The sequence below is a fragment of the Rhodamnia argentea genome, chromosome 4 (genome assembly GCF_020921035.1).
Source record: "Rhodamnia argentea isolate NSW1041297 chromosome 4, ASM2092103v1, whole genome shotgun sequence".
NCBI lineage: Eukaryota > Viridiplantae > Streptophyta > Magnoliopsida > Myrtales > Myrtaceae > Rhodamnia > Rhodamnia argentea.
In genome coordinates this window covers 17,586,414-17,598,974 of record NC_063153.1, presented here as the reverse complement: position 1 = coordinate 17,598,974, position 12,561 = coordinate 17,586,414, and the positions used below count along the sequence as shown (strand labels likewise).

Here is a 12,561-nt window from a genome sequence, read left to right as displayed (position 1 = left end):
GTCCGGGGGAGGTATGCTAGTGCGTGTCCATTTAGCTTGACCGTTATTTCCTTTGCACGTGCGAGTGTAATTTGAAGGTTAAAAGAATGAAGCAAAGCATGCAGAACAGATTTTCCTTTTATGTTCAGAACAGGTAATAGATCACACATAATAGAGGATGAATTGTAACTAAATCAACATACAACTCATTCTTCTGCCAATCAAAGAGAAAATGAATCACTCTGACCCAAAAAAAAAAAAAAAAGAAAAAAAAATGAATCACACAAATCAGATGCAATAGGTCCTTGTACACGTGCAAAGAAAATACGTCTAAATGGAAACGAATCAGCATACCTTACCTGGACAATGCCCAAAAGTGTTCACTCAGTAGGGACTTCAATTGAAACCAACCTGATCTGCAAATTCTTTTATGTTCCCTTTCGGGTTCTCATCAAACCTTCCTATTCTAAAATGCTTGAGCTCCACCCCATCCGCACTCCCGGTGAGCACAAGGTCTGCCAGGATCCTCCCTATAACCGGGGACATCTTGAATCCGTGACCGGAAAACCCACCGCCTATCACTACGTCTTCCCCAAACTCCCCGCCCAGGAAATCCAACACGAAATCCTCGTCTGGTGTCATTGAATACATGCAGGATTGTGTGGACGCAGGCGTGCTACAATCCAGCAATCCTAGGAATCTTCCTTCAATCCATTCTTTCAGCGAATCTGTGTGCGTTCCGGGCATCCATGGCCTTTTGTCCGGGTCGCACAGGCTTCCGCCATGTACTGCAATCTTGATCAGCCCCGGGAACTCCAGAGACGGGGTCCCATATAGGTAAGGCTGTCCATAACTTGCAAACGTCGGGAAATCACCTCCGATGGCATACTTCTCCTCGTGCCCCTCCTTGATTCTCCAATAGTGAACTGCAGTTTCCAGGGGCTGAATTGGCAATTCATGGCCGGTGACTGAATGGACCAACTTTTTCGTCCAAGCCCCAGCAGTGACCACACATTTCCTACCCCAAAACTCGTCACCCCTGCTTGTGTAGACAACTATGCCGCCTCTGGCTTCATCTCTCTTAATATCTTTCACCTCCATGTTGTCCTTCAATACTGCACCCCTCCGAAATGCTAGCGCTTGGAACATGGACACTGCCTTTGTGGGCTTAATGACACCCCCCAGCTCGGTATACACCGCAATCCAATCCTCCGGTATGCTGAGCCTGCCGGAGAATCTATTGGCGACTTCGCGGTGGTCGAGTATCTGAAACGAGAAGGAATTCTTTCGACAGCTTGCTATGAGAGACCGGAGACTAGCTTCATTAGCCGGTCCCATATCGAGATGGGGAGTGCTGGTGTAGACTCTGTATCCGGCCTCTGACTCGGCCTCTCTCCATAGCTTGGTAGCCTCGAGGACCATGTCGGTGTAGTAGTCCTCAGGGTACGTTGCGCGTATGGTGCGAGACTCGCCGTGCGAAGAGCCGCGGTGGTGCAAGAGGTCGAATTGCTCAAGTAAGAGCGTCTTGTGGCCTCTTTTGGCGGTTTGGTAAGCTGTGGAGCTGCCCATGATGCCTCCACCGATTACTATTATGTCGAACTCGGTGGCGCTTGAACCCATCTCTCCCTCCCTATGTGTGTTTTTGTGTATGTGCGAGAAACTTGGCAAAGTGTTTGGTTGGTTTTCGGCTAGAGCTGGACAGGAGAGCGATAGATATACGGTGGGAAGTCGGAAAAGTAGCCATCGGATGACTCAAAATTGCATCAGTGCCACTTCAATTCGACAACTCAAAATCACCACGCGTCTTTACTAAATTTTTCCCTCGAGAATTGTCAGAAGCTTATTAGGTTCATAAATTTATTTTCAACCGTAGAAAGTTCCCTTTGCATTATTTCCTTTGCTGTTCATCCGATTCCATGACGGTTTAAATCAAAGATCTCCACCAGAATTTAGTAAATTTAGATCGATGCAAAGAGTGGTGGACTTGTTTTGGCCAATAGTGGTATAAGCCCGGAGGAGGCAATGATTGAACGAGATCCTCAAACTTGACCATCATTCAAGAATTTGATTCTTTCATCCTTGAAAAAAATATTGGGAGATGAGGAACATCAGTTTTGACTTTAAATGCCCCTTGCGCTTTCTCTCTATGCACATGATTGAAGAGTGTACTCTTGAGATCACGTGTCAATATTGAATTTGACTTGATCTAGAAGATGAGTACATTCTTGCATGCGTTCGGAGCATGTGAGTCCATTTCATTTCAGCCATTAAATGTCGTGCACCACACATGACTTAATGGCCGAATTAGAATGGGCTTACATAAATCGGGCGCACCATGGCTTGCACCAAAAAAAAAAAAAAAAAATCCAATCATAGTTATTTCCTTGTTTTAAGTTAATTCAAGGGTTCATGCATTTTCCTACCACTAGACACTCTATATCACGTTGATTTTACCATAGTATCCCTCGCAAGTCCTCTTGTTGTTTTTTTTTTTTTTGTTTCAATTTCCCTTCTTTTTCCCCTTCTTCATCTTTCCTCCTTACTATGAACTCTTCATCGACTCCATGAGCTGCGGCTGGAGATTGCTCACTTGCGGCAGACTCCATTGGAATCCGTCGAGATTGTGTGCCGCTAGCGATTCAACTCAGCTGCTGCATATCAACCGCGTGAGAATTCACTCCGTCTCCAGCCTTGAAGGCTGATTGAGGAACTTGTGGCGAAAGTCCCTCTCGAGCAAGCTGGAGAAGAGGAGCCGATGCAAATTGCTAACGTGTCCTGCCTGAGTTGATCTGTTGCTAGTGAAAATGATGTGGAGGCTTGTGACCTGATTCAGAATACCATGATGCTGCTGCTGCTGCTGTTGAGGATCAAATTGTATTCCGGATTACTGTTGGAAAAAAAAACCCATTCTCCCTCAGGAGCTCGAAAATCATCCGTGATCTCGATTTTCTGGAGAGTTTTTGAGTGATCGATGGAAAATAACGTAATTGGTCTTAAACTTGTTTGTACGGATATCCATTCAGTTCTAAAAGTTTCAATTTTGACAATTTAGTTTTAAACATTTTCAAGAAATTTCAATATAACACTTCCGATCAAAATTTTGGCCGAAAATCGTTGATGTAACAGTCCAGTCATCATCCGGCCGTTTTACGTGACACACTGTCTTGTTAATGATTTCTGACAAAAATTGGCGGGAAGGAATATATTGAAAATTCAGTGCAAAGGTTTAGGGCTAAATTAGAAAAATTGAAAAGTTTAGGACTGAGTTGACATCCGTATAATTATTTTGGGACAGATTAGACAATTTTCCCGGTGATTGGTCATGCCTTCACTAGACTATACTTGAATTTATAGTGAAATTTTCTGCCTCTCTCCTTAGGTCATATGTGCTATTTGTTGGGTTTGATCGACATGGTTTCACAACAAGCGTGCAATATAAAGTTCATGCTTGTAGCACCGTGAGGGCTGCAATAACATAAGAATCAACATGGCATTGAGAGTTATTTTCACCCGAAAACATGTACAGGACACCAAGGACGGCGCTTAACGCTCCACATAGGCCGAGGGGGAATGAATGGACTTATAAAAACATATTTGTCCATGCATATCTTTATGATTCTTTTACTTCTCTTTTTCATAAAAAAAAATGCTAAAGATTCCCATGGTCGTGTCACATTTTATGTAAAGCTATTAAATGAATACTTATAGTGATTTAGATATGTGCATGATATGATATTCCTTTGGGTTAATACCACAAAAAATCCTAAATTGGTACATCTATGACAAATTTACTCAAAACTATTTTTTTTACCATGAAAAATCACAAACCGATACACTTATGACAAATTTACCAAAAATATTTTTTTCACCATAAAAAACCCTAAACTAGTATACTTGTGACAAATTCATATTAAATTAATTTTTTTGATTACGAAAAATCCCAAAATGAAGGGTATCAATTTGGGACTTTTCATAGTATTAATCCAATTTAATGAAGGGTAAATTTGTCTCAAGTATACCAGTTTGAGTTTTTTTGTGATAAAAAAAAATAGTTTAGAGTAAATTTATCACAGGTGTATCAATTTAGGGTTTTTCGTGGTATTAATCCTATTCCTTTAGAGGTCGAGAGATTCTTCACTTCCCTTTTTCTAAAAATGCTAAAGATGTCCCAGATTCTTCACTCCCGTTTTTCTAAAAATGCTAAAGATGTCCCATTGCCGTCGAATATTCTTGTCCTTTATTCTATCGCATGTTATTGCCAAGACAGAAAGGGCCAGGGTGGTGGCCCTTTTTCTAAAAATACTAAAGATGTCCCATTGCAGTCGAATATTCTTGTGTTTTATTCTATCGCATGTTATTGCCAAGACAGAAAGAGCTAGGGTGCTGGTTGACATGAAAACGAAGACGTGCCGGTTTCACTTCTTCTTCTTCTTCTTCTTCGTTTAACTCCTTCTTCTTCTTCTTCTTCATTTAACTATGAGGAGGAGTTCAAGGTTTTGACAAGTTTCTCATCCGCGCAACAGCCCGCCACAGCGCCATCTACGGCTCCTAGAAGTTGCTCCGCCAAGTTCCAAGGCACCTTAGCTTTCAACAATGTGTTGACAAACGGATGTCAAAATTTGAACAAGAAAAAAAAAAAAAAGACCGATGTCGAGACACTTTTAGGTTTTGTTTGTTTCACGAAAAACTCGAGATTTGAAAAATGTTTTCCGAAAAATGATGGTTTGTATCGCTTACAAAAAATAAATGAATGAAAATACTTTTATCGCCCATGAAAATAAGTATTGTCGATAGTAAAATTATTTTCCGTTAACTAATTCTTATAAGAGACATAACCGATTATTTTTTGGAAATCATTTTTCAAATCTTAAGTTTTCCGCAAAATAGACGCCGCCGTAATTTGCATAAGCAATGGTGTTGAATGGAGTCATTCTTGAGTTCTCATCTGGGTGGTTTGCGATCAGCATCGTTGTTGAAACAGATATTGCCAATGGTTCACAATAGCTCTCTAGCTCTGGACTCTCCAGCACTTGGTACCCTATGCATCAATTTAACTGTGAGTAATGCCAGAAGATATTGCCCCGCGGGGTGTTCATGGGAATCGCTCGGGCATTCGTTACGTTTAGGATTGGATTCGGCATTCAAGGACATTTTACTCTAAATGTAACTTAAGATTTGGAGAGCCTTAGTAGGGCGTGTTTCTTTCTGCTATGTTAACATGTCCAATGAAATCGTTCACGTACGCGTAATGCACGTACCTAAAGCCATCCGAAGGAATTGTTTTTAGGTTTGATCTACGTGGGGTTTATGAATCGGGACAAGAACGCAGCAACGGGAATCTCTTTTGTTTCTTTTGGAAAAGCACGAATCTCTCTTCAATTTGAGGGGTGCGTTAAGGAATTGCGTAGTGACGATGATTTCTTGTCCTTTATAATTGACCTTGCCCACCACGTGACTCCATTCAGACCGTAGTCCTCAGCACTTTCGTGCTTTCGGAATCTGCGAATGAGAATTGGTTTGTTCAATCGTCACCGGTCAATACTCGGCACTTTCCTCGAACATCCACTGAAAACCCTTTTTCTTCCAGGGATGTCCATCCTAGTAAACTTCCTCGAAACAACGGGATTTGCCATCTCAGTTATCTTATTAAAGCTCATAAAGATCAGATTGATGTAGATAGGAACGATTATAACGTCAAAGACTAATCAACTCAGTTTGTTGCACGTGTAGAGAGTCACTTCACGCACCCAAAAAAAAAAAAAAAACGAGAAAAAAGAAAATATGAACGGTTCGGCGGTATCTTTCCATCCTCGTCCAGAACCAGAGGCCAGGACAAGCATGAGAATCACGCGGGGGACGATTTGGTGGGGTTTCCAGGATTGTGAACAAGATAGTGGAGTAATGAGCTTGCACCACCATCTTTGTAACTCGTGATTAGGTCCCATGTTCTTACAACCTTTTAAATGTGGGGCGGAAAGGTATCTTTTCCACCTGCTTTCGTCTCGTGTCGTTAAGAGCGCAAGTGCTCTCGCCGACCCTACGTCAGTTTAAAGATGTCACTACTGATATTGGTCCGGACACTTGTTTATGCCGAGGATTATGCATAATCTGTTAAGCATCGCGAGACCCTCCTCTTGTGTTTGCTGAAACATGCACCTAAGGAGAAAATCTTTGCGATCGAAGTGAGCCGAGGAACTGGTTTCTTGTTTTCAGGAGTGGCGAAAGACCAACATGTATTACCTTACCAAAAAAAAAAAAAAAAAAAAAACCAACATGTATCCATGGATGTGCTGATCGACCGGTTGGTTTGTAATTTGACTAAGAACCTCGCCATTAGTTAAGAAATAGTTCTCTAAAGCATTCCTACAAATGTACATCGTATCTGGTTTTATTTTTGGCTGTGCATGCGACTGTGTGTGTCGACTGAGATAAGAGAACATTCTATATATGCTAATGGAAGTAGGTCATTTGCTAAATGTATTTGATTGCGATAGGTTTAGGCCGAATGTATAGTTAGTTCATCATGACAAGAGTTTGAATGGCCACACTCTGTCTCTTCTTGTCATCTTGCTTTTGGTTTTCTAAATGTGCCTGCGTTCACGTGTAAGTGTAAGGCGTGACTAGGTGAGAAGGAGAAATGAATATGCTTAATTAATATGGTTTCCGAGTTGGTTTGCACTCGCTAGTTGAACTTTTGGGGAAAGATGATTGTCCCAACACTTGGAATGGTCTTAATAAACTTTCAAGGTGCACCGATCTTCATTGCTAGAAGCTATCCCGACAATGTTTTGATGCCATTCCATTCCTATACTGCAACTTGGCAAACGTGCAAAAGCATTGAGGTTACGTCTTGAGTCCAAGCTCGATTGGTGAAGATCCGACTTGAATTGTTGCTGGGAATGGCCTGAATTGTGAATTGAAAAGATGCAGGACCAAGATGGTCGTATAGAGGATTGGACTTGGGTGCTTGGAAGGCATCCGGTAGCTAGACAAGTAGGTTCGGGCATTCGGTGGTGGCTCTAGGCATCCAGCTAGGTCTGGTAGGGCGCTCAGGTGGCATCCGACAGAGCCCGACCCAAAAAAGAAGAAGACAAGAGCTCGAAAAGAGACATTATGATTAAAGAACTAAGGCCTAACGATGTACATACTCCTTTCGAGATGCTGATATGAAAAGTATAAGCGAGGTAGTCAGCCTATTGGATAAGGTTAAGGGATCGTCCTCTCCTATGGCTTGCCAGTTCGAACCTACTTGAAACAGTAGTCCTTTTTTATGCTTACATGTCACAACCATTTCAGTGGCACTACTATGACATGCCCGCTCATCCAGAGTTTAGGCTCTTGGGGTTCTCTCTTAAGGTCTAGATCCGCTGAGCCAGCTTTTATGGTTCGAATGACATACTCCGTGACTTGATGTATTAACACTCGCGGTAGAGTTGCCAACATTGGTTACTCAAACGCCGTCATTTTGTTCCATCGGAAGTAAAAAACCAAGCACTAGAGACAACATCGGATCTCTTCCCCACCATGCATAGTTACATACGGTCAAACATGTGCGAAAGCAGAACTTCTCACCAGTAAATGCTGTAACATCAAGATGGCATCTTTCAGATCGAGAGCAAAGGGGTAAGAGTCTGGAAGAGCACGGCGAAATTGGACTTTCCCTTGTAATGTAGCTGCTGGGTATATTCCGAGAGTTATTTGTTGACGGATATGCGGATTGATTGCCAATCCCGGTCAATCATGGAAAGGCAGCAGATTGCAAGGAATCAATCATGATATTCCGGGAAAGAATTGTGAATCAAAAATTGATTTAAATTGATCTTATTATTCTTTCCTTTTTTATATACACCTTTTGTATTATAAATGTAGACATACAATTGTAATTCCAGTAATACATTGAAAATCTTCTCCTTCTTCTTCATCTTGTTACATTATTTCATGTGATTCCACAAAATCATCGATACACAATGCCGTTTGTTGGGGTCACCTCATCTACAGTAAGTTGCATCTTGGTTTCTCATGCCGAAAGTCGTCGGCGCTGATCGATTGTACAAATGGGACAGAGGACAATAATGCCTCAAAACAGCTTCTTCCCAATTCCCTATGACAGACCAAGTTTAGAAGAAGGAAAAATATCTCCTCTTTGTCAAATAGAGGCCTAAGCTCCTGGAATCATCATATAATAATATAATTCACCAAAAAAAATTAAAAAAATTAGAACCTGAAGCATGTCTGCAATCACCAGGCTGCATGATTCTTCCAATCCTGGAACTGAACCACCACGTTTTGGAACGGTTTCTAAACTGTCACTGCATGAAGCATATATTTTCAATATACCATCGTTCATTGATCAATCCCAAATCTGGAAATTGTCAGGAATGTTGTTTTGAATTCCATATTTTTGACGCTAGAACAGAGCCTCATTGCAAGTTAATCTCATGGTTATACGTTGCACCAGCAGCAAAAGGTCTGTGATGCCGAGGGATCTGAGAGAGATTATGCTTCACCGAGAACTCCTTACGGCCTGCGTGGCCAACTGTCATTGGAAAACACTAGTTCTTTATTGTTATTTGCAAGTCCAACATAGCAATCATTTACTATGATGGGCGCCATCCACGTCACCTATGCGGCCTGCAGCATGATCTTCGCTTATATCTTCATCACTTCAGACCCATCACTGATCACCGGAAGTTGTCTTCAGTAGCTCAATTTGGCATCTCAGCTAAGACATTCTCGACACCGACCCATAGAGCCGATGGCGCCACGAGCCACCAACCTGGTTTTGTCTCTCAGGGCATTCTTATGGTTCGCTTCAATCTTGCTCTTTGGAGCCTCCGCTCAGAGTAACGGGATCGCTACCTTTTACACTCGCACCGTACCAGCGTAAGGCATTCTGTTGTGTTTGTTTCTACTATTAACGGTATCTTGTGCAAATTTGGGCTGATGTGAGAAGGTGTTCTTCTTTTTTCTTTTCTCTTCTGTGTGTCGGAATAATGCAGCCCCGGCTTGTTATGGATTTGGAGATCAAGGGGTGATGATAGCAGCAGCCAGCAAAGCAATTTGGAATGGCGGTGCCGCCTGCGGCCAATCCTACCAAGTCGAGTGCATCAGCGCGAGGAACCTCGGCGTCCCAAAGCCATGCCGTGAAGGCGCTTCGGTGGTGGTGAAGATTGTGGACCTTTGCCCTGCCAACGTGTGCCGAGGAACTATTGATTTGTCACGAGAAGCATTTGCATCTATAGCGGATCCAAAATTCCAAACGCCGGAGATATCAACATAAATTATCAAAACGGTACTTGAACCTCGTTCCCTACAAATTTGCTAAGCTCTTATACAATTAGTGCCATGATGGAAATCTGAACTGGTTCAATTGATGTTATGCAGGGTCTGAGTTCAGACACTGGAAGATCCTGTGCTACAGTAACTTCTCATGGGAATGGAACCACTCCCCAAATAATGAAACCCCACTGGAGTTTAGCATCGACTCCTTTTGAGGTCCTTTTACCTTAATAAAGTTGTAAGCTGACACAGTCTCGAAATAAATTATGTCTCTTCTCCTTGATTGAGCTATGCCTAAACTTTAATCATAGATTATCAAGTGACACTTCATTGTAATGGACAGACTATTTGATACTTGCCAGTCGATTTGGTCATATGCTCGACATGACTTAATATCGGTCAGGTCAGGAAACGGCTCAAACTCATTCAATCTTAGCCTTCCGTGCTCATTTCCTGTTATTGCGATGTTCACTGGCACTGTCACGAGTTTAGGTGAGCATAACGGAGGCCGATGATCGATTATCTAGCGTTACTTAGTATTGAAAATTCAGTTCACTTGGCTCAGTGAAGGTGCTTGGTTATCCAAGAAAAAGCAGAAAGCAATAGTAGATGTTGTACACAAACGACTCACATATACATCTAGCTGTTTATGTTTGGTGGGACTTGACTGAGGCAATAAATCATTCGAAACCAAAGACCAAATCACAAGGTTATTAGTCCAACAAAGGGAACTGCCTTTTCTTCCTTCATTCACTAGGGATTCTCTTCAAACCTTCCAATCCTAAAATGCTTGAGCTCCACCCCGTCTGCACGCCCAGCAAGCGCGAGGTCCGCCAATATGTTCCCTACGGCCGGGGCCATCTTGAACCCGTGACCTGAGAACCCGCCGCCTATCACCACATCCTCCCCGAACTCCCCTCCCAAGAAATCCATCACATAATCCTCGTCCGGCGTCATCGAGTACATACAGGATTGCATGGACACGGGTGCGCAGCCATCCACCAGTCCCAGAAATCTCCCTTCGATCCACTCTTTCAAGGAATCCAAGTCTGGCTCCGGCCGCCACTGCCTTTTATCTGGATCGCACTGGCATCCATGGTCCAGTATGATCTTGATCAGCCCCGGGAATTCCAAGGACGGCGTACCGTATATGTGCACATCTCCGTAGCTCGAGAATGTCGGGAAATCGCCTCCAACGGCATATTTCTCCTCGTGACCCTCCTTGATCTTCCAATAACACACTGTGATGTCCTCGGGTTGAATTGGCAATTCGATCCCAGCAATTGAACGAACCAGCTTCCTGGTCCAAGCCCCGGCAGCGACCACACATTTCCTGCACCAGAACTTGTCGCCCTTGGTGGTACAGACCACTATGCCTCCTCTCGCTTCATCTCTCCTAATGTCCTTCACTTCCATGTTGTCCCTCAGCACAGCTCCCTTCTGAAATGCGAGTGCTTGGAACATGGACACCGCTTTAGTTGGCTTAATGACACCGCCGAGCTCGGTATACACCGCAATCCAATCCTCCGGTATGCCGAGCCTTCCGGAGAACCTGTCGGTGAATTGGCCGTGGTCGAGAATCTGATAAGGGAAAGAGTTCTTTTCGCAGCTGGCTATGACCGCTTTGAGACTGGCACTACCCACCGGCCCCATGTTAAGGTGGTCGGTGCCTGTATAGACGCTGTAGCCAGCCTCCGACTCGGCCTCTCTCCACAGCTTCGAAGACTCTACGGCCATCTTGGTGTAGTAGTCCTTCTTGTAAGTGGCGCGCATGGTGCGAGACTCGCCGTGCGACGATCCGCGGTGGTGCAAAAAGTCGAACTGCTCGAGCAGGAGCGTCTTGTGACCTCTTTTGGCAGTTTGGTAGGCGGTGGAACTGCCCATGATGCCTCCGCCGATCACTATCACGTCGAACTCATTGCTAAAAGAAGAATCCATAGCTCTGTACTGTACTGTGTATGTTTGCGCGTATCTCTCTCTTCCTCTGTGAAACTGATTAAGCTGAGTTACACTGGTTGGGTTTGAACATACAAGCGGAACAAGACTGACTAATTCTCGCGTCCGAGCACCAGATTTGGTGCTCTTAACACCGAGGAAAGCTGCACGAAATTCCTCGCTGTTCTATTCTTGGACTATTCCGACATGTCAATTCAGCCTCGATAAAACAAAAGCAAACTGACTACATTCGCTATCCTTCAGAGTTCAGACAACGTGTGGTACTTTTGAAAATGAATTTTGACTCGAATGATTTGTTGCCAAGACGTAATTGACTTTTACAAGCTTTCTTCCATGGAAGGGAAGTTGCGGGGAAAGTTGCTTCGCCAACTAAACATTGGTCCACTTGAATTCGAGGGAAAATTATATAAAAAAAAAGAGCTATAAATCTATTACATTTATACTAATTTAGTTTTAAACTTTTCAATTTGATCAATCCAATCATAAATTTTTTAATAATTTGTCAATATAGTTTATTCGATCTATTCGATCGAAAATAAATGAGTAGCTATCAGTCATTTCACGTTGCATGACCGACGTTGATGGTTTATTTATTTATTTATTTGAAGATTTTTAATTTTTTTTAGTTCTTTTCCTTTCTGTTTTTCATTATTAAGGGCCGATGGAAGACTTTGGCGAGAGCTGTTGGTCCATGCCAGCTACTGATAGCTACTGACAGCTACTGACCGAGGGCTACGAATAGCTTTACTCATGTCAAGTAGCTTGCTCTTTGGACAATCTTAATAACGTGATCGATTACGTCAGTAAACCTTGACATGACAGAGACTTTCGATATAGACACACAATTTTAATCTGCTCAAGAGTAGCAAAGAGGGATTTTTCTTCTGCCCCTAAACTTCGGTCTAGTCTAAGTGACAAGTTTAGTGCTACCTAATCCTTTTTTTATTTTTATTATTGTGGGTCAAGTACTGCTACCTAATCTAATCAGTACGAATCTGGCACATCATCATACTCGTGCAAAGAACATGGTTTTGATTTAGAATATAATGTCATGATTGATTGGGATAGATAGTGACATGCTGTGTAGGGAACCAAAAAAAAAAAAAAAATTCGTCCAGCCCACCTTCAATGCAGTAGCTGATGCTTGTATGTCCCATTATACATCTACTTTTGTTAAAAGTCGTTGACACCATTTTTTTTTTTTAACAGAAGTTTATTATTGTCTAAAAACAAAGGAACAAGCAGGCTGGGCCTAATGTATCAGGCCTAAAAATCTTTATTCAGATCAGCACCATGATTATTAATTTTTTTCCTGATATTGGTTAGCCGAGCCTTATGAGGGAATTA

The 12,561-nt window shown here is 42.7% G+C and overlaps 3 protein-coding genes across 3 annotated transcripts; 1 reads left to right on the top strand and 2 right to left on the bottom strand.

Annotated features, from left to right (window-relative positions):
* Positions 1-257: 257 nt before the first annotated feature.
* LOC115751041 (probable sarcosine oxidase) lies at positions 258-1,677 on the bottom strand. Its single transcript, XM_030688731.2, has one exon. The coding sequence runs from the start codon at positions 1,597-1,599 to the stop codon at positions 376-378; it is 1,224 nt and encodes a 407-aa protein (XP_030544591.1). The 5' UTR covers positions 1,600-1,677; the 3' UTR covers positions 258-375.
* Positions 1,678-8,734: 7,057 nt separating this feature from the next.
* Positions 8,735-9,259, top strand: LOC115729180 (EG45-like domain containing protein). Its single transcript, XM_030659651.2, has 2 exons — positions 8,735-8,822; positions 8,979-9,259. Exons 1-2 carry the CDS (start codon positions 8,735-8,737, stop codon positions 9,257-9,259), a joined length of 369 nt encoding a protein of 122 aa, XP_030515511.2.
* A 580-nt stretch (positions 9,260-9,839) lies between these two features.
* Positions 9,840-11,345, bottom strand: LOC115731077 (probable sarcosine oxidase). The gene has a single exon (XM_030661698.2). The coding sequence runs from the start codon at positions 11,194-11,196 to the stop codon at positions 10,012-10,014; it is 1,185 nt and encodes a 394-aa protein (XP_030517558.2). The 5' UTR covers positions 11,197-11,345; the 3' UTR covers positions 9,840-10,011.
* Between the last annotated feature and the right edge of the window lie 1,216 nt (positions 11,346-12,561).

Coding starts and splice junctions, on each gene's coding strand:
- LOC115731077 (XM_030661698.2), bottom strand. CDS start 11,196: ATGGATTCTTCTTTTAGCAATGAGTTCGACGTGATAGTGATCGGCGGA.
- LOC115751041 (XM_030688731.2), bottom strand. CDS start 1,599: ATGGGTTCAAGCGCCACCGAGTTCGACATAATAGTAATCGGTGGAGGC.
- LOC115729180 (XM_030659651.2), top strand. CDS start 8,735: ATGGCGCCACGAGCCACCAACCTGGTTTTGTCTCTCAGGGCATTCTTA. Junction 8,823..8,978: donor CTTTGGAGCCTCCGCTCAGA/GTAACGGGATCG, acceptor GGAATAATGCAG/CCCCGGCTTGTTATGGATTT.